At 37.0% G+C, this 26,017-nt stretch overlaps 2 protein-coding genes across 2 annotated transcripts; both read left to right on the top strand.

Annotated features, from left to right (window-relative positions):
* Positions 1–121: 121 nt before the first annotated feature.
* LOC120264642 (putative transferase At4g12130, mitochondrial) lies at positions 122–3,826 on the top strand. Its single transcript, XM_039272471.1, has 5 exons — positions 122–627; positions 894–1,141; positions 1,587–1,685; positions 2,977–3,135; positions 3,216–3,826. The coding sequence occupies exons 1-5, from the start codon at positions 194–196 to the stop codon at positions 3,455–3,457; spliced, it is 1,182 nt and encodes a 393-aa protein (XP_039128405.1). The 5' UTR covers positions 122–193; the 3' UTR covers positions 3,458–3,826.
* Positions 3,827–17,051: 13,225 nt separating this feature from the next.
* On the top strand, positions 17,052–20,273 carry LOC120265736 (tRNA 2'-phosphotransferase 1-like). The gene is made up of 8 exons (XM_039273692.1): positions 17,052–17,336; positions 17,416–17,514; positions 17,582–17,729; positions 17,816–17,905; positions 18,292–18,346; positions 18,428–18,550; positions 19,850–19,906; positions 19,989–20,273. Exons 1-8 carry the CDS (start codon positions 17,275–17,277, stop codon positions 20,117–20,119), a joined length of 765 nt encoding a protein of 254 aa, XP_039129626.1. The 5' UTR covers positions 17,052–17,274; the 3' UTR covers positions 20,120–20,273.
* The last annotated feature ends 5,744 nt before the right edge of the window (positions 20,274–26,017 follow it).

The raw sequence follows: 26,017 nt of genomic DNA, 5'->3' as shown, positions 1-26,017 counted from the left end.
AATAATTACAAAAATAGTTTTGTATCATGTTTTTTTTTTTAACTTATTGATGTAACACATCATCAGCAAAGATCCGCCACGTGTCCTCTCATAACGTGTCCTCTCATAACCACCGCCTTTCCGGACCATGAAACTGCCGGCACTCTTCCTCAGTTTATAGTCACATACACAAAAACAGTGAACAAAAAACACCATGCTTCTTCTCCGGCGATCCTCTCACCTCTTCAAGCGCTTCTTCTCATCGCACCAAGCCCTCGACGATGCCGGCCCCATGGCTTGCCCACTCTCCTCCCGCTCCGTCATCCGGTTCACTGGCCCAGACACGCTCAAGTTCCTCCAGGGCCTCCTCACCAACGACGTCCGGGCCCTCGCTGGGCTTGCCGCCGGCGAACACTCTGGGCGGACCCTTAACGTACCCCAGCGTTCCTCCCCACCGCTGTATGCTGCCCTGCTTACTCCTCAGGGGAGGTTTCTCTACGATCTCTTCCTTTTCCGGCCTCCCCGTCAGGAAGAGCAGCTGGACCGGACGGGGTCGGGGCCTGGATCTAGTGGATCGGAGGAGGTCGTGGAGCTTCTTGCTGATGTCGATGCTGCGGTCTTGGATGAGATCCTCGATTGCTTCAAAAGGTAAGCTTTGATTTAATTAAGAGTAGCGTTGTTTGTGTTTTTTTTTGTGTTTGATGTTCAAATGTTTGTGAAAATGCCGACAAGAAGTAAGCTTTGATTTCAGCATGCACTTAGAGAGAAATATAGATTGAGTTTACTCCTCAAGGGCTTGTTGAAGTGCCGTGTGGAATTGGAGTTGTTTGTGGTGATTGTTGTTTGCTTTTCAAGTGTTTGATGAAATGCCAAAATGGTGCCTGAGAGTGATTAGGCTTGTGAGTGTGTTGCAGGTATAGGTTGAGATCCAAAGTTGATATAGAGAACGTGGCAAAGGAGTTCTCTTGCTGGCAGCGCTTCGGTGGTCGTGCTGTGCCATCATCTGGTCAAGACCCTGAGGCTGCATCTGTTGGCTGGGGAGGTGGGATTGATAAGGCTAGTGTATCTTCTGCAGAGGCGTCTGAGATTGGTTGGCAATGGTTCGCCGATCCTAGATTGGATTGCCTTGGATTCAGGGGAATTTTCCCCTCCAGCACTCTTCGTAAGCTCAAATGGCTCTGCCCCTAAGCATATTGCTCTTTTCTTTTTCCTTTTTATGATGAGTAGCAATGTAGCGTCATCCACTATCATACAATATATTTACATATATGTGGACGCACAGTCTCACGATATTATTGACTTAGATTGAAAATGTACATAATGACCCTTCATTCTCTCCTTTTCCTTTAACGTATTTGTGGTTTCAATAATAAAATTTTTTTATTGACTCATTTAAAGCTCCGTGATGTAGTTAGTCAGTTCTTAATCATGTCTTCTTTTTAGTAACTGACCAGGGATGTTTTTTGCTATTAATTATGATTTCGTGAAAATGTTGTTGGTTTAGTCCACAATTTGAAGTGATTTATGTGGTTTCTACTTGTTTATTATTCTACTTGGAGACCCTTATTTTATGATGTTTCCTAAGAAGTTTTTTTTTATCCTAACAGCACCATTGGTCGAGGCAGATAAGGAAGCAGAGGAAGAACATTACTTGCTATGGAGACTGGAGAGAGGAGTTGCGGAGGGTTCAACAGAAATTCCAAAAGGTGTGGTCTCTTGGCCTTAAGCTGATGTCTGTTTTTCTTATTTGTTTCTCTGCATCAGTGATCTCTTTACTAGGCGGTGGCTTTGTATAGACAGTGGCTTCTTAATGATGTAGATGACTTCTTTTTTTAATTTTTTATTATTGTTTTTCTGACCAACACTGCATTTTAGGCAGAAGAGAGCAAGATGACATGAAACAAAGCTACATGTATTGCAATGATAACAACATGATATTCCTGTGTTGCTTTGTAGAATCTCACATTAACCTTTGTAGAATCCCTTAGCCTTTTTATAGAAAATGTTGACAGTCTCCTTTATTGGCAACTTAGTAGTTCAGCAAGAATTCGTAATATATCATTTTGATGAGTGAGCTGTGCAGAGGCTGATAACATGATTATCAAAAAAAAAAAGGGGGGAAAATAAAGGAAACTCTTCCCATGTCTTCATTTGTGTCTTGGCTAGTTAAGAATCCTAACCAGTAACTAGGCATCATATTTGGCAGTCTAGTATTAAGTTTTATGGATGCAAGGTGAATTATTACCTGAATTTAGAGTGGTAGATAGATTGAATGGCTTGGAATTTTATTTATGTCAAGTGTGCGATGTCATGGTGGCAAATATGATAGCAGGCTATATTGTAATATGAAAGGAATATGGAAATTCTTTGTACTACATAACTTTACGTGTTAAACTCCAATGCAATTTCATTTGTCCTTGACAGGACAAATATGCCCTGTAGGACTCCAGTGCAGTTTGATGAAGGCCATTAGTGGGTTGATTTCGCTGTCTGTGATGCACCCATATAGCTTTGATTATTGTATAAGTAGGGTCCTTTTTTTTGAGTGGCATACCCATTCTTTATCTTGCTAGCTTCCTGTCTAGAACTCTTTAACTATGTTATGTATAACTGAGTGCAAACTTACTGAAATAATAACTTCTCCTGAATGAGTCCTTGTTATGAGAATGGTCATGTTAATGTTATAGATTTTGCTCTGCTTGCTACTGAATCTCACCTTGTTGCTGTAACTTGTGCACTGCATGTTTAAATCTTCCATGCAACTGTGCTTGCCATATTTAGACTATCCTCTCATATTAATTGCCATGTTGCTATAACTTGTTCATCGTCCATCTTAGACCTTTCACAGAGTTGTGAATCTTGTGATTGCTTTGCCATTTTTATCCTATTAATTATCATGATTTAGTCAGTGAACCTGCTTCTGTGGGAATTTGACTTGCATTTAAAAGCTTCTTAACTACCTCATTAGCTCCTAATTTTAGTTTAATATTTCTACAGGTGAAGCTATACCTCTTGAGTATAATCTTGCTGCATTAAATGCCATCTCCTTTGATAAAGGGTGCTATGTCGGCCAAGAGCTAGTTGCTCGAACACACCATCGTGGTGTTATCCGCAAGCGCTTGGTTCCATTCAAGTTTGTTGTTGATAATGGAAAGGGTAAGTTCTTCCGGTGAGCTGTTACTGTATCAATAATAGATGGCTTTTATGCTCATGCATATTTTTCCAATTTTTTATAGAACTGGAGCAAAAGGTGTCTCCTGGGTCAGAAATAGTAGAGACTAGTTCTAAAAAAAAGGTCGGCACTGTCAGCACTGCCCTGGGCTGCCGGGTGATGGGCCTAGTGAAGTTGGAAGAGGTTTTCAAGCCTTCACCTGCTTTAAGTATCAGAGATAACAATGTGAAGGTTAAGGCTATTAAACCAGATTGGTGGCCAGCTGACTGGGTGCAGGTACATGAAGATAAAAGTTCAATTGCTTGAGTGAGATACGGATAAATTTATCACTTGAGATCTTAGACATGTTCAATTCTCTAACAAATAATGCAATGCTAAGTTTGTCCAATGCCTAGCAGTGTTGCAGAATGAGATCGCAGATCACCCTTATGAGACAGCCATCTTCCAGAATGTCCTTGTGTTGTTGCATCACTCTCTGGAAGTATGTTCCATCATAAGTCTACTCTTTTAAGAAGGGTCTAATGCATTTATTTTTCCATGTAGTTTATGCCATGCTCTTTTGAGATGTAACATTTGTTGATGCCAATGATATAAAATCACCCATTAACAATTTAACAACTCGTAGCCATGTCATTCATGGTTCTAATCAGACTGAAAAGTTTTTCAAGGAATTGGTTGTTAATGGATTTATTTATTTATTTTTGTTTTGTTTTTGTATTTTATCTTCAGAAAAGTCAGAAAGTCTGCATATCCCTCGTTTTGCTTGTGGATAGATATTCATGTGCTTAAAGTTAACATGTTAAATACTTCCTCGGTCTTTTTTGTTTGTCTAAATTTTTGTCACATATTCATTTAGATTTGTTGATCTAAACAAATTTTTTTAGTCTTTTTTTACATATTTATTTAAAAAATTTATGAAATATTAAATAGTTTTCCGAATTTAAGCTTTTTTTGATAAATTTGCAATCACTTTTTTTATTTTTTTGATGCTGGGAGTTTCAACTCGAGCTCCCAAACCATTAGAAACCATGTGCCTTGCCCTTAATTTAAGTTTTTATTTTTAATAGTTTTTAAAATTAAAATATTATTATAATTAAAAAGATAAAAGATATAATTAAATTATAAAAAAATTAATAAAATTTTAATGGTTTTAAATGGGGTAATTTGAAATTTTTGATAGAATTTTTTTATGAATTTAAGATAATAATTAATTTTAATTGATTTTTTTAATGAGTATAAATTGATTAATTGATTTATTTAATAAATATAAATTGGTTAAAATTAACATATAAATAAGACTGGAAGGAGAAACTAATGATTTTGGATTTGCATATTTCTCTCTCAAGAAATCATACATAAGCATTTTAGATATTTTCTCCACCAAAATTAATGTGTAGGTTTAAGTACTTTAAAACAGTTAAGCAAATTCATTGTGGTTATTTATCCTTTATTTTTATTTCATTGATTTAACACCAGTAAAAAGTCAACTACGCTTATATGGGCATATAAGTAAATATAATTTTTATGAGAGTATTTAAAAAAATTCATGATTTTACAAGGATATGTAATGTTTCAATGTAAGTAAATCATATTAATTAATATCTATAGACAAGCATTTATTAGGAATATTTATAATTTTTTTTATCATAACAAAATTTTTAAAAATTTATTTAAAATTTCTCTTTCTCTTAATTGCAAATTAATTACGAGTATATCTCAAAATAGCAAAATTATCAAATTAAAGATAATTAAAAATTTAATTTAAAATGGGAAAATTACTGTTCACCCCTTGTAATTTTTAAAACTTTCCAAAAACCCCCTCCTACTTTTACACACCCCTGCATGATTCTTCCAGTTAGTGTTTAACTTCCCTTTTACCCCTCACCGCTCACTTCGAATGGGTCCATGTTGTGAAATCCCATTTTTGGCCTTTGAAAATGGTGGGAAAGAAAAAGCGCCAAATCACATCATGTTCAACCTTTTGAGCGGCTTTTCATCGGCTTCGATAGACAATGTCTAGGAGTTGCATTACATCTTGTTGTTCTCCTCATTATCATACCCGAAATATATAAATCGGTTTCTCAAACAGAAAATGAAATTGATTTCCATCGGATTGGTCAAGTTCACTTCATCTTCAAATGAGTCAGTAGTCGATTTTATTGTCGAGGCGAGCATGTGCCATTGTCGCCTTCTCGCTTTATGGTTGTAGAAGTTAGATTACGAAGAGAAGAACAAGAATTACGACTTGAGTTCATTTCGTTGTAAAGTTCTTCTCGTTTATGGTTATCTATTTGTATATTTTAAATAATGTTTAACTATTTCCTATTATCCGTTTAAATAAATTTACTAATATGTTTAATAATTGTCATATCCGCTTTAATACTTGCCATCTCCGCTTTAACATTATCTTTACATGTATAACCTGCTCATATTAATGTAAATTCTCAAAGTCTCTACGTAAAACGGAGATCTTTTCGTTGATCCCGAATTGTTGGCGGTGGCAAGGTTATGATATCCGTCAGTAAGAATTAATGACGGCGTTAATTCTTACGCACGATAACATAAATATCCCGAACACCCGTTCGTTGTCATCGACCAATGTCGGCATCATGCGTTTAACTTTTTTTCTGGATATGAAGAGTCAGCCTACTTGTGGACTTCACACCATAAATAACCAGGAAGAACCCTGCCCATGGACAACCACTCCTCGTCGTCCTCATCCTCCTTCTTCCCATGGACAACCACTCTATCTCGAAAGGATGTTTTCGCTGAACCTTCTTCCCTTATCTTGAGAATCATTTAGCCGCAAATCACGCAACAAGTTAAACTATCTTTTTCGCCCGAGTCGAAATGCTCTCATAATCGCCCTCGAATCGCAGAGGATTCTTCGCCCGGTGGATGACGGGTAAGCAATTAGCGAGCATTTCGACTTGGGTAAGAAAAGAAAGTTTTCACGTATTTCGTGATCGTGGAGGATTCTAGAGGAGGGAGATCGGGAAACATCCTTTAAGACCGGGTTGATATTTATCACTGAGACTTTCTACATCGCTTTAAGAAAAATTACGCCGCATGCACAACTATTACGCTCGTGTTTAACTATCGGGATCTTCGCTTAAGTCCCGACCATGACACATTGATTAATAGTCGTTTTTCATGAATGTGTTTGTTTAACCTTTTTAATGTTGTACGTTGTGCGAGTTCAGTTGATGCGCATGTTATCGCAACCACCGTGAGCATTCTGAATGCATGGACACTTGTTTTGCATTATACGAGGGTCGAGTCGTGAGTGATCAAAGTCCGAGGGGACGTTGTAAATGTTGTAAATCTTTTATAAATAAAAGCGAAACAAGCTTATTTGAATGTGAACTTCAGAATTTAAACAGAGACCTAGTAAAAACAATGTGGGAAACAAAAGAACGCCATTAGAAACAATAGAAAAAGTTAAACAACGACAACGGTGTTTAAGAAAATACGTAAAGATGTTTTAAACAGATGACCTGAAGGTACCCATCTTCAACGCGATGTCAGTGAAAACATTCAATTTAAACAATAACATATATTTTAAACAATTAAATAACTTTATTTAAAGGGTTTACGTATTATTTACATGATATAGACTTTATTTAAACCCGGTAATCGATATGTTAAACACTATATGTATCTGTTTAAACATAAAAAGCTCGACGTTTAAAGCAGATACTCATGTCGCGAGCTAATGACAATATGTCTTCATCGCGACGATGATATATATTTTTACTTTTTTTGCCCTTGGGATGGAGGAAAAATACCGCCCAATCACATCGCGTCTAGTCTAACCTCTATGCACTTTTTTTGTCTTCATCGCGACGATAATATATATATATGCACTTTTTGTTTGCCTATCTGACTGCTGTTTGTTGTTTACATCTTCTTCTTCTTCTTCTTCTTCTTCTTCTTCTTCTTCTTCGGCTTATTTTTGTTCTTCATTTCATTTGGTTTGTACGATTTGGTTTTCGGTCGATATATGTATGGAGAGTTTTTGTGGTATTGCTAGATTCAACCGGGGAGGAAGAGTGCTAATGTTCACTGACTCGAGACTTCTTGGGAGTTGGTGTTAGCGAGATTTGTGAGCTGATGGGGTCTCAAGTTTCTATTGTCGTGGTTAAGTTCATCACACCAAATGGATATAAAACTAGTTTGCCAATAGAAAAGCGACGTTGACTTCCAAATGGATGTGTCACGTGCACTCCATCTTCAAATGTCTGTCAGTAGTTGATCTTGTCGTCGAGACAGAAAATATGCCATCGCGAATCCTAATGAAAACGAGGTTTTTACTCGTTAGTAAGTTCCTTCTCTTTAATTGTTCCAGATTATCCGGGGTCATTAGTGTTTAAATATGTCCGTCACTAGTTAACATCTTGTACTAGTCGCTTACGTTATTAGTTCACCGCTTAAGTATTTAATTTAACGCTTTAAATATTAGTCATTATCACTTAAACATTATATTCTCCGCTTAACATATTGATCTTTTCATTTGATCAAGTGTTGGCGAGGAATCGGGATTCGAGCAGTGCTCCAGTTCATCCCCTAGGGCGACCTCGGACGGCTGGGATGTCTTCCTTCCTCGCGATCATTCGGTCGCGTCGTTGGATATTGACAACGCTTTGACGGTGTCAACATTTTTAGGATGTACTTCAAATCATGCAATCAAAAGAAATTTTGACTTCAACTCATAAAGAACGAAAAACATCGGAGCGATCGTGGAATGTGCCGATGATTGTCATTAACTGCTCGATGCATCAAAAAGAGTATAACAAAAATACTTTCGAGAATCAAGACAATCAACCCGTCCACACACTTGCGGTGGTGGCATAGGTTCAGGTCGCATCCGAAAGCGTCCCAAAAATGGGTTAGCGCACGAGTGATTCAAAAAGCTCGGGGCCGATCCCTCAGCAAGGCCATCGACATTCGTAAGGACATGTTGCGGGAACATGGTGTCCACATACCATACAAGCGTGCTTGGTTGGGAAAAAGAGCATGCGGGTGGTCCTCGACGACAGCTGATGTCTCCGACTACGATCGCTTTGCTTTGGTATGTGGATAAGGTGGTGAGACAAACTCCGGCAACATGGCGATCGTGGAAAGAGACGGTGATCGCTTTTAAAGCGTGCATTCTTTTCTTCGTAGCGTGTATTGTGGGATTCAAGAGGGCTTGCAGGGCGTCATGTTTCTCGATGGTACACACCTCCGGGAAAATATCGGGGTACACTCATCGGGTGCCACGTGGAAAGATGGAAACAATGGTTTTTCCACGTCGCCTTCAGTATAGTCGACAACGAGACCCGATGTCAATTGACTTGGTTCATATCTAAGTTAGGCGATGCCTTATACGAGGATGGAGATTATCATGAGATAATTACATTCGTGTCAGACTGAGTCCAAGAGCCTCGTGAGCGCAATTGCGAGAGTCTTCCCTTCGCCACATGCATACTATCTTCGACATTTGGAGGCCAATTTTACGAAAAGCGATGTCAGACTTGGGAAGGCATTGAGGGAGGAGTGCTGGTCTATATGCTTCCGCATTGCGTGGGCATCCACGGCTAAAGATTTCGATGATACCGTGAATGAACTCGCAGCCACATCACCCGAAGTTCATCACTCGGTTGATTAATAAATCGGATATCGCATATTGGTCGAATTATCCTGCTCGGAGGTGATCGTTGGGGTGAGATGTATTCAAACGTCGTGAGTCGTTCAATGCTTGGATCAAGGAAGCTCGTCATTTCTGGGCTGGCGAAAAATGGTCGACTCCATAAGGTCTCATGAATGTTGGTTTACACTCTAACATTTAGTGTTACCCTTTAAACATTCTCAATCTTTGTTTAATTACACTTATCTGACTTTAAATATTAATCCTTTCGTTGAAATATTTACAATAATGTTCAAACATGTTTATGAATTATTTAACCATCACTGTCTTTGTTTAACCTTATTTGTCAGGTTCAAGTTGATGCGCATGTTATGTAACCGGCGTGAGCAAACGAACAAATGGGAGATCTACTTATGCCCAGACATACATTCCAAGGTAGAGATCATTGTTGAGGGGACGGCCGAAATCTTCGTGTTGGTCGTTGTCAGTCGATAATCGCTATGGAGTGATCGACCAGAGTGCAACAACTCCGTGAGATCTCGCCATCGAACTTGTTCATGTCGAGGTGGCAAGTTTATGGTATCCTCGCAAAACGACGCTATGCGACAATAATCGGAGGCAGACACCAACGTACATCGATTTATTAGCGGGTGCCAGCGATCGACAATTACAACTGGCGTACAAGGAAGCTATATTCCCCATACCCGACGATGACGAGCCTTCGGGGCGGAAATCATGAGCTCGCTTTGCGACCGCTGTGGCGAGAAGGTAACTGGGCGGCCTAAACGAAGAGGATCGAGTCGTGAGCTGCGATCAGGCGGTTACATTGCGACCAACGCCATGGATCCGTCACAATCGACGATCTTCAGATGAAACTGTCGCCGACTAGGCATTGGAAATAAGCCGACGATGACGGAAACATGGTGTATTGATGGGCAACTTTCCATATTTAAACTCTTACTCTTTTACAACGAATTGAATGTATTTTAAACGAGACATTGTTATTTTTAAAGCGGACTACATCGAATTTTAAAATATTTCTACTGATGTTTAAAAGATATATGGTATATTTAAACAATGAAAGTGAAATATACACAATTAGAACGTAAATTAAACAATGAAATGAGCCGAATGGAATTTAACACGCTTTTACGATTCAAAACAAACAAAATTACATTTAGATATACAAGTCATGTTCTTCGAAAACAAAAACAATGAATTGAATTTGTCCGGGTTTTACATTCGAAAACAAAATTGACATTGAGATATACGAGGACACGTTCTTCAAAAACAAAAATTTAACCTGCTGTGACGACACCCTTTGTCATGGACACGGGTCGCCTTCCCTCCTTAAGTATCGCGGGTAACATACCTTAATCGAGGTGAGGAGCGCTACGTCTACTGTGAGTCGTAACTTCTCACCCCAAAGTAATTGCTCGATAAACCGCATGACGTGGACTGCGCGAATCGACGCCTTCCTTGTTTTTGGCGTGTGGTTTCCTTGTCGTGCCGGGCAGTGGTACTTTGCTGTCGCCGACTCGCCGAACTCCATGTCGACTGACGTGTCGAATAGATTCCACTGTCGAGATATGCAAGTCGAGATTAGAATACTCGATTAAATACCAAAGCAGATATTAATCGGACATAATTAAAGAACTTACCATGTCCAACGCGTCCTTATCGTGACTCCCGGGACATGAAGAATAATGCTTGTATTCTTGTTTATCATTGTCCGGGACTGGCGACATGTGAAGTGGCCATTCATGATTATCGGGAGGATGACAATTTGAACTTCATGCGGTACTTGTGCAAACGATCCCCGACCATAGCCATAATTGTTTTCATGCGTCGTCCACGCTTTGACATAAGCAGTATGAAGAGGTGCGGTGATGGGCGGCGCTTCTTGTAAGGATATGGCTCTTTGCTCAGCGACTTTTTGTATTATGCGTATAGAAAGCGTCCCATCACATCATTAGTGACCATCTCCTTCCTCTCAAGCAGTGTATAATTTGTCGCGTATGGTCGGACAGTCATTCTTCCTACACTGACAGTCTTTCGAGGTTAAACGATAATGAGATATAATAAGACCATATTGTAAATATTTAAATGATATTATCAATTGTTACATGATATTATATATAATTAAACGTTAAGTAGACAAATTAAATGATAACATAAAGGTATTAAACACTATTAGAAAATCGTTAAACACTATAACAAAAACTTTAAACAATATCATAAAAACTTTTAAACTTACCCGATCCATAGAGCGGGTTGAGGGAAGATCCTCATCAACTCCCTCGCTCATATTTGTTAAGACGCGACAGGCCAACCCATTTCTTCTTCTTCGGAACAAAAGTTTTTCGAGCCGTCGGGTCCCATTGTTGATTGGCCTTAATCATCTCTCTCGTTGCTCGGTCGGGGTCTTCAGCATTATCTTCCTTCGATGCGGGGACGATGGCGACAGCATCAACTGCAGACACATCCTTACATGGTTGTTCTTGTTGTGGGATTGTGTCAGCTTCGATCGTGAGGACGACGGGCCGACGACATCAGACCGCCGACACATCCTTACATGGTTCTTGTCGTGGTGGGATTGTGTCCTGCCCTGATGCGAGTACTCGTCGACCACCGCCACGCGCCACGGCAGCAGATTCAACGATCTTCTCAACCGTGGCCTAGCAACGACAGATCATCGGAGACACACCTTAGCTTGTTCTTGATCCGCGAGGATTGTGTCCATCTTTGATCGCCGCATCTCGCAGACCCGGTTCCACCCGGGTCCATCGATTCATTAAGAAGAGAGTTGACGACCTTCTCAACCGCGAGCAGCGACCACATCATCGGCGATGTCCTCCACCGTCATGGCTATGTCATCAGCGGCGATCTCGATGCCCGGCATCGGACCGCCGATGGTGTTGCTATTGTTTCATCGTCGCCGGCGGTGGAGGCAGATGCGTGATTGTTCTCCTCTTTTTCGCAAGTCTCTTCGAATGTGGCCGCCTTTGGAACGACCTTCCCGATGATGTCGTCGTCGTCAAATTCCCGACGCCTCGTTCGTCCGGGGCTTCGGTTCTTTCGAGGGATGGCGCACGGCCGATTTGTAACGTCCCTTCCATTGCCTCAACCACGAGCGACAAGCCGAGGAAACTTCGATCATCAATATCGCGTGCACGCGTAAGAGTTGCGGTGACATCTTCGCCTAATGTCACGGTGGGGTCTCACGGTCGGAGGGGCTCGCCATGGTCGGGGGCGCCTGCAATCGGGGGACCCGTCGTTGTCGTGGTAGGGTGGTTGTTCTGAAGCCCGTGATAGGGGAGGGCTTCTCCGGCGTCGAGGAATGCGTGCGCGTGGTGGGGCTGGAAGTAGGAGAACGGCGTCCGGTCAGCGCACGATAGAGGCTCGCCCTCTCATCCCGCTTCGAGCAAGTGGTTCGGGAGCAATGGCATCCATCCGTCGGTTGGCCCCAACAAATATTTCTTCTTGATGATTCACGGAACCACTTCAGAAACTAACATATGTAAACCAAACAATTTTAGCAAAATCATTCATCTTAAACTATAAAAACTATATTTAAACGTTATAGAATATAATTAAACGGAGAACAAAATATTTAAACCAGTATGAATAACAGTTAAACGGTAAAATACTAAAAGTTAAACGCGAAAATAAAATGTTTTAAACATTAAAGACTTATGTTAAACATTGTCCATGATTTATTACCTCTTTTCCATCGAGCGATTACAAGTCGGTTTTCTACCGTCGCTTGCTTCGGTAAGTACTTTCACCGTAGTACAGAGATCCTTGGGATCTTGCCGAAACGGACTTTTCTTCCCGCTCCGGTCGACTCAGTAAAACCGGGACGTTAAGCGCGACCGAGCAACCCTTAATGTACCTTGTGTTGGTCTTCTTCCCGGCGCATCTATCTTGCACTCGAGCGGTACGCCATGGAATATCCTCCATAAGCCACTTGTGCGTCGCCTGCGCCCACGCGTGATCGCCCCATAGTCGGTAGATCATCGACATAATCAACGATCCGAGTTCGGAACCCAGGCATGACGTATTTGGGAAGAGGACTGCACCCATGAGGTACACCATCGAATTTGACAAAAATTATCTTCTTCTCCCTCTGTCAAAGAAGTTGCACCGAGTGCTCTTGATGGAGTCTTTGTGTCTCTCGTAGGGTTTTTGATAGATACCTCCCTTGACGCCGACCGGGTTTTCTTCTTCCGAAAGACCAGCTGCGTCGCCATCGCAACGCGAACTCAAGACGAAGGCCACATCTTGAGGTCGCGAAAACTCGGCGAGACTTTCCCGATCCACGAATTTATTGGTGCGACCATCGTACCTTTGCAAAAAGAGAATCAAGAAGGGCCCTCTCTTGGTATTTAGCTTCCATCTCGATGAGCAGCGCAAAGCGAGTGTCCGTCGAATAATCTCCCAGGTGTAGGGGGTCATGTTATTTTTTTCAATTCAGCTAAAGTCTCTACTATCGGTGTCAAATAGCATCGCCCATTAACTAGGTTGACCGCCATAATCACTTGCCTGCGACAATAACAACACATTCACAAAAGTTTAAGCGCAAATTTAAGGTTTTTAAAGCGGTAACCTCTCGGTTATTAAACAGATATATCAAATGTTAAAGCAGAGACCCAGACTTTATTAAAGCGAGACGAGAATACTTAAACAGAGACAACAAAACTTAAGCGTCAATATCTCATTTCTTAAACGTCAACCCTCATTTGTAAAAGCGCGAAACCATATCAAATGAAAGGGGAAATGTACATTATAAATATTACACAAATCATAACAATTGAAAAAAACTTTTTTTCGATAGTGTATACTGAACCAAAATGCAAAACAAAAACAAAACCCTAGCGAGAAATCTCCGCGAGACTAACAAAAACCCCCAAATGAGAAATCCCCCTGAGACTTTCAATATCTTCCAACAAAAAGCAGGAACACAAAACAAAAACCGAAAAAAATCTTTCTTTGTAACATAACAGTTATCATAAAACCATACTCAATACCTTAGATTCCAAACTGATGAAATGCCAACTAGTTACGTGGGGGACTTCTCCTTTGAGATACTGGGGTGGAAATAAAAAGTCTGAATACGGAGGCTTACGGTAGAGACAACTTCGAGACGACTCGAAATGGAAGAGCGAAGACGCGAGTTGAGAAAAAGCAAGTAAAGCGGCTCCAATAAATTAGCCTCTCGGGGTTACCCTACGGAAAACCCCACTTCCTCTCAAATCGCCGAGATGGGTCTGCAGCCCACGACTCCCCATGCAAGGGCATTTTTCGTCATAAATTTTTGAAACTCACTCCGTTCACATCCGTTACAGGGTTTGGGGGTTTGAAAAACATCTTGTTTAAAAGGAGGGGGTTTTTAGGGATTGCAAAACTAACGGGGTGTTTTTGGCAATTTTACAAACTTAAAGGGTTTTTTTTGGCAATTTCCACATTTAAAATATGTCATTGTACATAACTTTGAATATTTTTTCCCCATGCTGATAATCCTATATTTTTTCTTAAGAAAAAATGTTTTAAAAATGTACGTTTATTAGCATTTAGCAAAATATCTCATTGTACATAACTTTCAATATTTCTTCCCCATGTTGATAATCCTATATTTTTTATTAAGAAAAAATGTTTTGAAAATGTACGTTTATTAGCATTTATCAACAATATATTATAAATTTAGAAAAACATGATTATAAATCTTATTGTGAAAGAAGGGACCATAATATCTTTCTTATTATAAAATTGCATGACAAATTTTAAAATCCAAAAAGCTTTTTTTATTATTATTTTTTTATTAAAGTAGATAAACCAGAATTTTATTAAAAAAAAAAATTAACAAACACACAAAAAGAAAACAAACAACAGAAAGAGATAACAACTTGAGTTCTCTCACCAGTAGTGAGGTACTTGATCCAAAAAAAGGAAAGGAAGAGCGAAAAGAAAGAAGAAACTGAAAAGAGTAGGGAAACTAGACCGGTGAAAGACTACCATCTGGAATCACAGGTCTGTCCGAGCTGGGGGAGTAGACTACTCTGGGTAGATTTTTGAGGAGGTCACTATGTTTTGACCAATTTCCACTTTGGTCATTAATTTTTCAATTTGTATCAAAGAGATCATCCGAAATTCAATTTCATTTCACCGAGCGGTCACTCTTGGTTTTCCGGGCAAATTCATTTGATGTGGCAGTCGGAGATGCCACATCACATTAAATTAATTATAATTTCACACCCAACTAGACATAACACATCAGCAAAGTTCCACTTCATTTTAATTAATCCACTCACCAGTCATAGTCATCGTCTTCTTTACTTCCCTCTTTCAACTTCCTATTTTTTTGCAGCAGAGCTAGGGGAAGAGAATTAGTGGAGGTCTACCGTTTGGTTATCGATTCAGGGCTTTTCCATAGGCCGACAGGGAAGCGAAGCGAAAGATTGGAAAATAACCTAGACCTTCGTACCTAGGGCATCGTCAGATGGAGTTGAAAGTTAGGACATGTAATGGAGTTCACAGGGAATGCTTGTATAAGTGAGTTTTGAGTCTTTTTTCATGATTGTATAACCTATCCGATCTTCAGAGGAAGGTGGAAGAGAATGACTAGTGAATGTGCAGTGAGATGATGTTATGAGAATCTAAAAGCAATCATAATTCTGTTTTTGTGCAGATTGAGGTTGTTGCAGATTATACATGTTGTGTACAAGAAAAAACCATGGATGAATTGCTGCATATTCAAAGTCTTGATGAATTTAAATAAAAGTGATGAATAAAAGTGCTGAAAAAACCATGGATTTTCTTCCTCTAGCTCTGCTGAAAAACGGGAAGATGAAAGAGGGAAGTGAAGAAGACAATGACTGTGAGCTGACTGTGCTTGCTGAGTGGATTAATTAAAATGACGTGGAGCTTTGTTGACTTGTTATGTCCAGCTGGGTGTGAAGAAGTAATTAATTTAATGTGATGTGGCATCTCCGGCTGCCACATCAGATAAATCTGGTCCGGAAAACCAAGAGTGACCGCTCGGTAAAATGAAATCGAATTCGGATGACTTCTTTGATGCAAATTGAAAAATAATGACCAAAGTGGAAAATTGGCCAAAACACACTAACATCCTCAAAAATTTACCTGAGCTATATTAGGGTCTGAATCGTCGTGAATGTTCACAACTCTTGCTCTCATGAAGTTGAGAGGAGATCATCATTGAGATTTTGCTGTTGTGGGTCTGAAGCTAGTATATTAGCAATTTTAAGGATATATAATAGTATGAAAAAGTAAAGCAAGTAACTGAAAAGATGTGCGCATATAAGATATATAAGATACTTAAATAATTTATAAGATACTTAAATAATATATAAGATAATGTGTTTTAATTTAAAACGAATATATAAGAATAAAAATTTTAAACTAAAACAAATATATCCCCACCTGAGTCTCATCAAAATCTAAGTCCACTATATTATTTATTTTGTGTGTGGTTAGTCTCAGAAACCACTATTACTTGAATCAACTCAGTTGGTAAGGTATTAAAATTTTACTAGTTAACTGAACAAGCCTTATATAAAATGTAGATAAGTTTTAGTTTAATTTTTTATGTGAGTATACGCAAAAATAATAATAATAAAATAAAATAAAAAAATTAATACCATTTTAAAAAGAAATGACATTTCTTTTAACAAATATAGATACGATAGATGCCATGCTTGTCTGGAGCAAATAAATGGGAAGAAAGCCCGACATGAAGAAGAGGTAAAAGATGAAGATTTTTTAAAAATTTTGTTTAAATTTTTTAATTTTGTATTTGGGTAGAATAATATCATATTACTTTCCGTAATATATTTTTTTAATTTATGTACTAAATAAAATTTTAATTACACAGTTAAAATTTATTAAAATACCACCCATGTAAGAATTAGTGTTTCATCTCTAGTTGTGGCTTGTTTTTTTTTTTTAAAATCACTTTTATTATCGCCCACATTTTTTTTAAAATAAAACAAATTATAAAAAAGTTTTGGATGACGAGAGTTTCTCAAAAATTAAAATCACAATTTGTTTATTTCAGTACTAATATTTAACTTTTGGATTATGCAATTTATTTTTAATAATAATAATTTTTATATAATAATTTTATAGAACTGATTAAAATTTATTCATATAAAATAAAATAAAATAAAAAAACCCCGTATTTTGAGATATTAACTCAATTTTTATGCATAATCCACGCTTCTTCTAAATATGGGCCGTGTTGGCATCTATTTATGCATCAATTTTAATCTCGACAGCCGCCCGAACCCGAATCCGAAACACGCCCGCTCTTCAATGTGGGCTTCAGCATCATTTTCCCTTCGAGTTCTCCGTTGTTTCGCTGCTGCTTTCTTCTTCTCCTTCTTCTTCATCCCTTCTTCTCTCCCCTGCGCTCCGGCTCTCCCACCATCTCCTCCTCTCCGATCTCTCTTCAAACTCTCGCCCTTCTCCCCTGATGCAAAGCTCCACCGCTCAACCTCTTCCTTTCTCCTCCTCCACCTCCCCATTAGCTTCAAGGTAGCAGCATGACTTTGCTTTGTCTCTGACCATCGTCTTCAAATTCTTCTCTGATTGTGTTGATATTGTTGCTTTATAGTTCTCGAGAACGGGGCCTAGGTTCTGGCTCCAGGGATGATCGATCTCCGCGCGGTGGAAGAGGCGGCATTGATCGGATCGATGCTCTTGGGAGACTCTTGTAATCCTCTTTGTCCTTGATCTTTTCTTCGAATTGATTGGTTATTATGGAATTTGTTTGGGTTCAGGACAAGGATCTTGCGCCACCAGGCTTCGGAGTTGAAGTTGGATATGAGGAGCGATGGGTATGTTAGGGTTTGTGATTTGTTAATGTTGAATGTGACGACGTTTGCGAAGGTCCCTTTGAGATCCCACTCAGTGGATGAAGTTAAGGAAGTTAGTAGCTCTCCAGCTTTAAGCTTCTATGAATCACGAGAAATGCCTAACGATTTGTGCTTATGTGTGTGTCTGCTGTGAATTAGGCAGTGAAGAGGGACAACAAACAACGCTTTGGCCTTTTGGAAGAAAATGGGGAGCTTTTGATCCGTGCCAATCAGGGCCACACAATAGCGGTATTGTTTTCTTTTTCTCAAATAAATAAAAAATAAGAAAAAAAAATATAGTTTTGTTGGTTCTTTGTTGTTTCCTAGCAGTGGTTGAATATCGTAAAGAGTGTCATCAATTATCAGATGTTCTCCAATAAGTATAAATGCCTAGTTTGCTTAAATCAGATATTTTTTACATCAAAATTTACCTAGTTGGTTTTGATATGATAATTTCTTATTGCATTGATAGATAGAAAATATTTTTTGGTGGAGGATTTACTGATCTACACTTGTTTTTTGTATTTGATTTAGACATTTCACCTTAAGGAATTTGTTCGTTCCAAGTGAATTTAAAGTTTTGTTCTTTTTCATTTACTTTTATATCTTGAAAATTTTGTTACATTTCTTTGTAGACTATCAGCTCTGAGAGCTTATTACAGCCCATCTTGTCAGCCGAGGAAGTACCTGGTAAAACAGTTGGACTAAGTTTTCTTATGATTCAAGTGCATGTTATGACGTCTTAAAATTTCTATGTCCTTCACAACTTAGTTTGTGTGCATGGCACTTATAAGAAGAATTTGGAATCAATCTTGCAATCTGGCCTAAAGCGAATGGCAAGGTTACATGTCCATTTCTCATGTGGATTGCCTACAGATGGTCAAATAATTAGCGGTATGTTCTTGGAAGCATTGTGTGTAGTATTCTTATTGTATGCAATTTTATGGATTTTGCAAAAACGTAATATGTACTGAATATTCTCCCTCAACTTTGTATTGTACCTTTTGCATTGGCCATGTGATGATAACATGACTAGTCAAGATCTACCATTACAATTGACAGCAAAGCTTTCCTTTTCCCGTTAGTCTCTTGTGCTTATCAGTTTCATTTAGAAATAGTGTAATTATGCCACTCTTTTTCTTTTTATTTTTGGTCTAGTGAAGATTAAAACACAGTCTACTTCCTTTATTTTCTTCTACTTTAAATTTAAGTAGTGGATATAGGGTAAGATGTGGGTAAGAAGGAAAGGGAAATTTGCTTGCATGCACACAGTTGGGAAATCCCAAACATGAGGCTGGAGTGCTGTAATTGTCAATTAAATTGCAGAAATTTTAGGGCCTATTTGGTATCATGTTATGGATTAATCTGCTTTGTTTTTTATATATAGTGAAGGAAAAGAAAACCCTGCAACAAAATCATGAAAACCTGGTTTTTGGGTTTTTTATTATGTTTTTGCTCGGTATACCTATCTTTAGGTTTTATAAGGCTTATAGGATTTTTGCCCATAAGCACATGGAATTATTTATTTGTTAATTACCAAACAACCTCTTAGTGGTTTAGAGATGGGATCATTTCTTGAGGACTTAGGGAAGCACCTTAGTGGTTCTTGTGTGAGAGTGGGTGTGGAACTTGTGAGTAGGTCTATGAAGTATAGATCTCCTATTTTCATACCAAATCATGATCTTTTTAATATATGTTGAAGATCAAATCTCTGACTCTTGAACAAAACTTTGAGACATAATGTTCTTATAAAGCATGCCTTCAGTATACAGGCTTGGCACTCGTATTATTTGTGAGGAAGCATATCTACATTAGAATCTGGATAACGACTGATTGAAAGATTAGTTTTTACTTGTAGCATCACTCCTTAATGGTCTACACTCGAAATAGAAAATTACTTTTGTTAATTTGAATTGATAGGTAGCTCATCCACTGAATATCTATGCTTTGAACTATGTAGATCTTCTGCTTTATCCCATTGATTTTGTCTAAGTTATTGTCGTAGTTGCCAGCTAAGTGGCTATGTGATTCACCATAACTATTTTTTTTATTCCCTAAAACTTCAAGGGATTAGCTATTGCCATTAGTGTTAATTCCAACTCAGTACATGCGTTGCTGATCCCAACCAACAAATTTCTTTCTCTTAGTTGTCAGATTTTGATAGCACTTTTTTTGTTATTTGTGCATTCTTAGGTATGCGGAGAGATGTTAATGTCTTGGTCTTCTTGGATGTGAGAATGGCATTGGAAGGTATATAGATTGTCCTGTCTCATGTCAAATGGAATTCTTTGTTCCAATTTGTGCCCTAACAGGGATAGATTTTCATTTTCAGAGGGCATGAAGCTATATATATCAGATAACAAAGTTATCCTGACCGAGGGCTTCGATGGTGTAGTGCCTGTCAAATTCTTCGAGAAGATTGAAACATGGCCCGGGAGACAACCCATACCTTTTGAAAGCTGAAATTTGGATGGTCTTTTACCTTCATGAGTTTGTAATTTTGATTAGGGTATCAAGTTCGGATTAATTATTGTGAAAAATGAAACTCGATACCAAGCCATGAATAACATCAAGTCAAAATGATACATCTTCCACATTGCGATGATTGTTCTTTGTATACCTGGTTGACGAGTATCCATTTATCTACTGAGTTCATGGTAGATGATTGAGTCTTTTCTCTATGTAAAAGCCTGGAATTGCTAATTATACACTGACTCAATATTCAGATATGGCGATTTGTGATGCTGGCCATGGAAAGTGGAGAATAAATAAAGAAATAAAATTAACAAATGTGCATTGTTTTAAAATTTTACTATTGATAGTGTTATGAAATTTGATACAAAGGTGGATGGTAGTTTTCATTGTGATCAAACAGTGAACTTTTGGAATAAACTAATCATAAAACCAAGAATTGTAGGTTTCTCAATGCTTAAAATTCTATTTTGAATAAAAACCAAGGCTGTTGAGGATGTTTGAAAGGCCCTTGATTCTAAATTTACAATTGGTTGGTATGTTTATGCGTCTGTTTTATGGGTAGATTGTGGAATCTCTGGTTTTATGTGGTGATTTTAATTCCATATTTATCTAATACACCTTCAATCTTGATTACCACAAGGAATACATGGAGAATCTGATGTTCACTTTGCAGTAATTTACAAATTGTTACTGTTTTAAATGCTTAAACTGCCAATTCTTATAGTAACATAAAATGTTCTTTTTGGATAGTAAAAAGAAAAAGAAAAAAAAAAAGAAAAAAAGAAAAAGAAAAAGGAAAACACCCAAACCACTTTTCCTTTATGAAACATAACAAAGCAAGAAAAATTTATTTCAAATATCTGAAATATCTGAACCACAGGAAAGCCAGGGTTATGCTTCACTGAAAGTTGCTCATGGCAAACTTCCCACTAATGCTTATCTTTATAACCTGAACATTGGTCCTCCCAACCCTTGTCATTTTTGTGGGTTGCATGCTGAATCTATTACACACTTTCTCCCATTATTATTGGCAAAGATCTTTGTTGGAATATTTTTGTTTAAGAGGTCAATGATTCTCTTTCTCTCTCAACTCTTTCTACCAATTGCCTTTTGGCCATTTCAAATTAAATTGCATTCACCCCATCACCAGAAAGCTATTATTGTCACCTAATGCTTGGTTATTAATTTGGACCTCAGATGCACTTGTTTTTCAACAGACGCCCTCAACTTCGTACTCTCCTTCCTCACAAAGTTCGGTCCATGTTCTTAATTTTTATTAATGATCTTCTTTGGGCAGTATTCCTCGATTTAACTCTTCGTCCTCGCTAACCCTATCCATTTTGTTCCCTCCTCGATGCCGCTTGAATCATTCGACCTGCAAGGTCGGTTTCTGGGTTTCTTACTATTCACACTTAATTTTCACTCCATCTTTTCCTTGCGGTGTCACGGTGTTTGCTCTTGCCCTCGAAGCAGAGCCGCGCAATCCATCTTAAGTGCTCATTGTTCCTTAATTGCTGGCACTTTGTGCCGCATTTTCAACGATTGTTTGAATGCCATTCATCTCAAAGCTTAATGCCACGACGGCCTGGCTGCTCTTCGGTTCTATTTGATCAAATCATTCACCCAACCCTTGGACCCAGGCTTCATCCTCGAGTACTGGCCGGATTAAACCACCGCATCATCTCGCTGCACTTCGGGAGTGCCATAACCCTTCTCTATCCCTCGCTCGCGGCGTCACCACCCCGCCGGGTCACAAGACGCCACGCTTCTTTCATCTTTTCGCTTTAAGCCTGCTTTGTCTTTTAGTTCGTTGTAACTCATTTTGCAAAAAAAAATATCTGGTAAATATAAAATGGTTGACATATTTGTTTGGGTAAAAGTTATCAAAAAAAGCTTTCTACTCATTAATATAAATTCACTTATTCAAGTTTTTATCCAAAAAGAAGTTATCGTGTCGGGTTGGACCTAAATACATTCAACCTGTTACATAAAATAAAAACTATTGTCTATTTTTTTAAATATTAAATACCAAATATCAGTAAATATTTATTAATTTAATTTTAAAGTTAAAACTTAAAGCATCATTGTTTAAGTAGTTTCTATAGGGCTATTTGGAATGATGGCCCTTGAATTTATTTTAATTATCAAAATTTTTTATTTGTTAAAATGGTTCTAGGACCATCCTATTATTGCCCGGTCAGCATTCTGGATGTTGATTGAGCATTTAAAAAGTTACAAAAAACTGTGGTATTTTTTTAAACCCTTTTTAAAATTTTTATTAATAATAACTTATGCTTAGCTTGTTTTACCCAAGTTTTTTTAAAAAGATTATTATTGTTTTTCAAATTTTTCATTTTTAAACACGTTTATTTTAAAATAATATATTATTATTAATTTATTGATTTTTAAAACCCGTTATTATTACTTATTTTTATTAAATAGTATACATTTTACACATTGTAAACATACATAAATATTTTTTAAATTAAATTAAATATTATTATTAATTATTTTATACATTGTAAATGGATTAGTTCATTGTTATTATTTAATATTTTTTATTTAAATGAATTATTTATAATTTTTAAAAATTACATTCTACTATAAAATTAAAAATTGATCACTTAATTACCCGAATGAGCTATGATCAAGCTCTTGATTTGGTCATGCATACTCCATGAAACTTAACCAACGGGTTCGGGTCCCATGCCTGGGTGTTGATATTGTGCAAACAAACTTTTGATCTAGTTGTACAAACTCAACATTCTTTTTTTAAAAAAAAAAATATTATAATTGGGGAGTGAAATTTAAAAAAAATTATCCAAATAAATAGGTTTAAAGAAAACTAGAACAAAAATAAGGTTTAAAATATGATAAATACATTTCTATTTTAATAATGATATATTTTTTAAATAATTTTTTTTAAAAAAAATTAATAAGTTTAAAAAATAAATAACTTTTGAAAATTAAGGTAAAAAAAAAAAAAATACCTTGATAATTATAAAGAAAAGAAGGATGAAAATGAAAAAAATATGTTTTTTTTTTTATTTTAGAAAAAATATCTAGTTAGCAACTTAACATTTGGGTGCTGACTGGACATGGATATGATTGCCTTAGGAAAATTTAAGCAATAAAAGAAAAAAAGAGGCCATCTTAGGAAAAACCCCATTTTCTTTGTATGACGATATTTTTATTTTAATATAAATACAAATCATTGACTCTTGCAACATTTTAAATAAGTTAAAATTTCAAATTTCAAATAAATATTTATAACAATCTGACAAATGTAATATAATTTTTAACTCTCAAGATAAACACCATCCTTACATTACAAGAGTTGTATTTTATTCCATTGACCGAGGAAAAGATATTTTTTAGCCTCAAGGACCATTGAGGGACTACAACTCGACCAGTGCAACAAAAATATTTGTTTTCTTGAAAGTGTTTCTTTTTCTCCCTATGTTCATAGTTGATGAAATAACAATTTTAGGTTCTGTTTGTTTGAAAAATATCTTCCAATTTTTTTTTTTTTTCATTTTTTAAAAATATATTTTTTTTATTATTTTTGTTTTTTATGTTTTAAAAAACAATGTTTATTTTGATATATTTGAAGGATGAGTTGTAAAAATAAAAAATAAAAACATGTTTGTTATAAAATTATAATTAGTTTAAAAAATGTTTCACTTATAGAAATGCATCATATATGTTCAAACAAGATTGAATATATATATATATATATATATATATAATATTATTTATGTTCATATTAACTATAAAAATAAACTTCAATATTTATCACAGTTTTACTTAGTTATCAAGAACCATCATTATCGTCAATTTGGACCACTGCCAATGAGATCTTGAGATGTCCTTCGAGATCATATTAAAATTAGCCTCCTTCGAAGCCATGAGCTTTATCAGCTCCATATGCGATATGATGACGTTGACACCATATTGACCCCTAGCGAAATACAACAATAGCTACATTTATGGCGAGCACATATAGTTACTACTGATTGGAAACATAGTCACTTTCACCAGAATAGCCAATTCATAATGGAGACAAATAACATGAAAATCTATACTCAACCAAATCTCTCTTTTCCTGTTTACTCACATTTTGCTAATATGCACATGACCCTAGCACCTATCACTTTGCATATGAAGAAAATTAATTCTTGGGGCAAAGATTATCTCTATGGAGATCACGAGAGTGCCAGTTCCCCTTGCAATGAGTTAATGATTAACTCCAACCAAGACTCACTGATCGCCCAGAAAGCCCAGAAACATCGTCAACCTAATGGAAGCTTAACTCTTTCCTTTATCGATTATTCTTTGGCTTCTATTGTGTGTGGGTGATGGGTGTAACTTATTAGTGTAATTAGTCAAAACCTACTTTAGGTAGGTTACTTGTAATTATGGTTATGGAGTCTTCATAGTCAAATCCTACTCTATGTTGCCTTATTAGAGTTATTATTATGTCCTTACAAAATAATCACAAATTATATAAAATTAGACAAAACCTATTCTAATTAAGTAGAATGATGTGGCATGGATTGTCACATCAAGTGATTTCGTAAAACCATGGGCACCCATGATTTCAGAATAGGATTATCTTCTTATATATAAGGAGATGCCTTATGATCATTTGGAAGCATGAATGAAAAGTATTAGCTTTTGAATAATAGTTTTGTGTATTCCTTATCATGTTCTTAACTCCTACATTTCCATTATAACCTTTTTCCTAGCTTCCCTTGCTCTACTATAATAACTCTCATAACCCCATAGTTAATTGTAAAAAAGCCCCCTAACCCCCTTTACATATGGTATCACTATTAGTGTAAGCCCTAGCCCCAATACATTGCATTAACTCTTATTATTTGGATAATTATTATGAGGCATCGTTTTATCTATTATTATTTCTGTGCATAGTCAATAAGATAAAATATCCTTAAATATTGGTTCTACTCAAGTTATCAAATGCATGATTTGGATAGTAAAACCTTGAAGCATAAACTAGAACAATATTCTAAATGTCCATAGTCGATTATTTTCATGGGAATGAAAATAAATTAAGACTAGTATGTCTTTCGTGAGATGGACTTGTTTTACAGGTCATAGGATATGGGATATCGATCAAAGAACATAGATACATGTTAGAGAACAGTGTACCTAGATCGATCCGCTCTTGAGAACACTACATGATTGTAAAATCATAAGTGTTTTTCTCAAGCAATTCTTGTACTTGAATCCTTCGACCTGAAATCACTATGGATCTCGGATGAATCTTTACATGCTTTAATTTACACATAAAATCATTCGTAACTGAGTAGCAAGTACGGGTATGTTTGGGCATGTCGCGGTTCATGCTGAGAGACATGAGTGAAGTAAATGGATTGTCTCTTTTTGTAAAGAGAGTGAATATCACCGGACACTTGATTAGTGAGACTGAGTAGTGCGTGGCCACGCCCAAGGGAAATGATAAGAGTTATCATTTTCTTGACCTAGTCATTCACTAAGAGATCAAGAAATTAATTAGCATTAAAATAAGGGTGACTCGCTCCATGCCTTATGCTAATTAAGATATTCAGTGGCAAAGAATTGTATGAGGTTGCGATAGGTTCCGTTAATTCTCGAAATTGACCTTCATTTAATATTGGGTAATCGTATTATCTTGCTAGAGAATAATTATAATTTATTAGTGTTAAAATTGTTTAAGATCATTGCCAATGTTAAATTGACCTACAGAGATCATACACTAAGAATGCCTGGATCAAGATTCAGTATTTGTTACTTATTGGAGCACCTATTTAGGGTTTTGGTGAAAAACCTAAATTAAGTGGAGCGAATAGCTTATTCGGGTTGAGTCTTATTAAGTGTTGATCC

The sequence above is a fragment of the Dioscorea cayenensis genome, chromosome 7 (assembly GCF_009730915.1).
Source record: "Dioscorea cayenensis subsp. rotundata cultivar TDr96_F1 chromosome 7, TDr96_F1_v2_PseudoChromosome.rev07_lg8_w22 25.fasta, whole genome shotgun sequence".
Classification (NCBI taxonomy): domain Eukaryota; kingdom Viridiplantae; phylum Streptophyta; class Magnoliopsida; order Dioscoreales; family Dioscoreaceae; genus Dioscorea; species Dioscorea cayenensis.
This window is presented reverse-complemented; position numbering and strand designations above follow the sequence as displayed.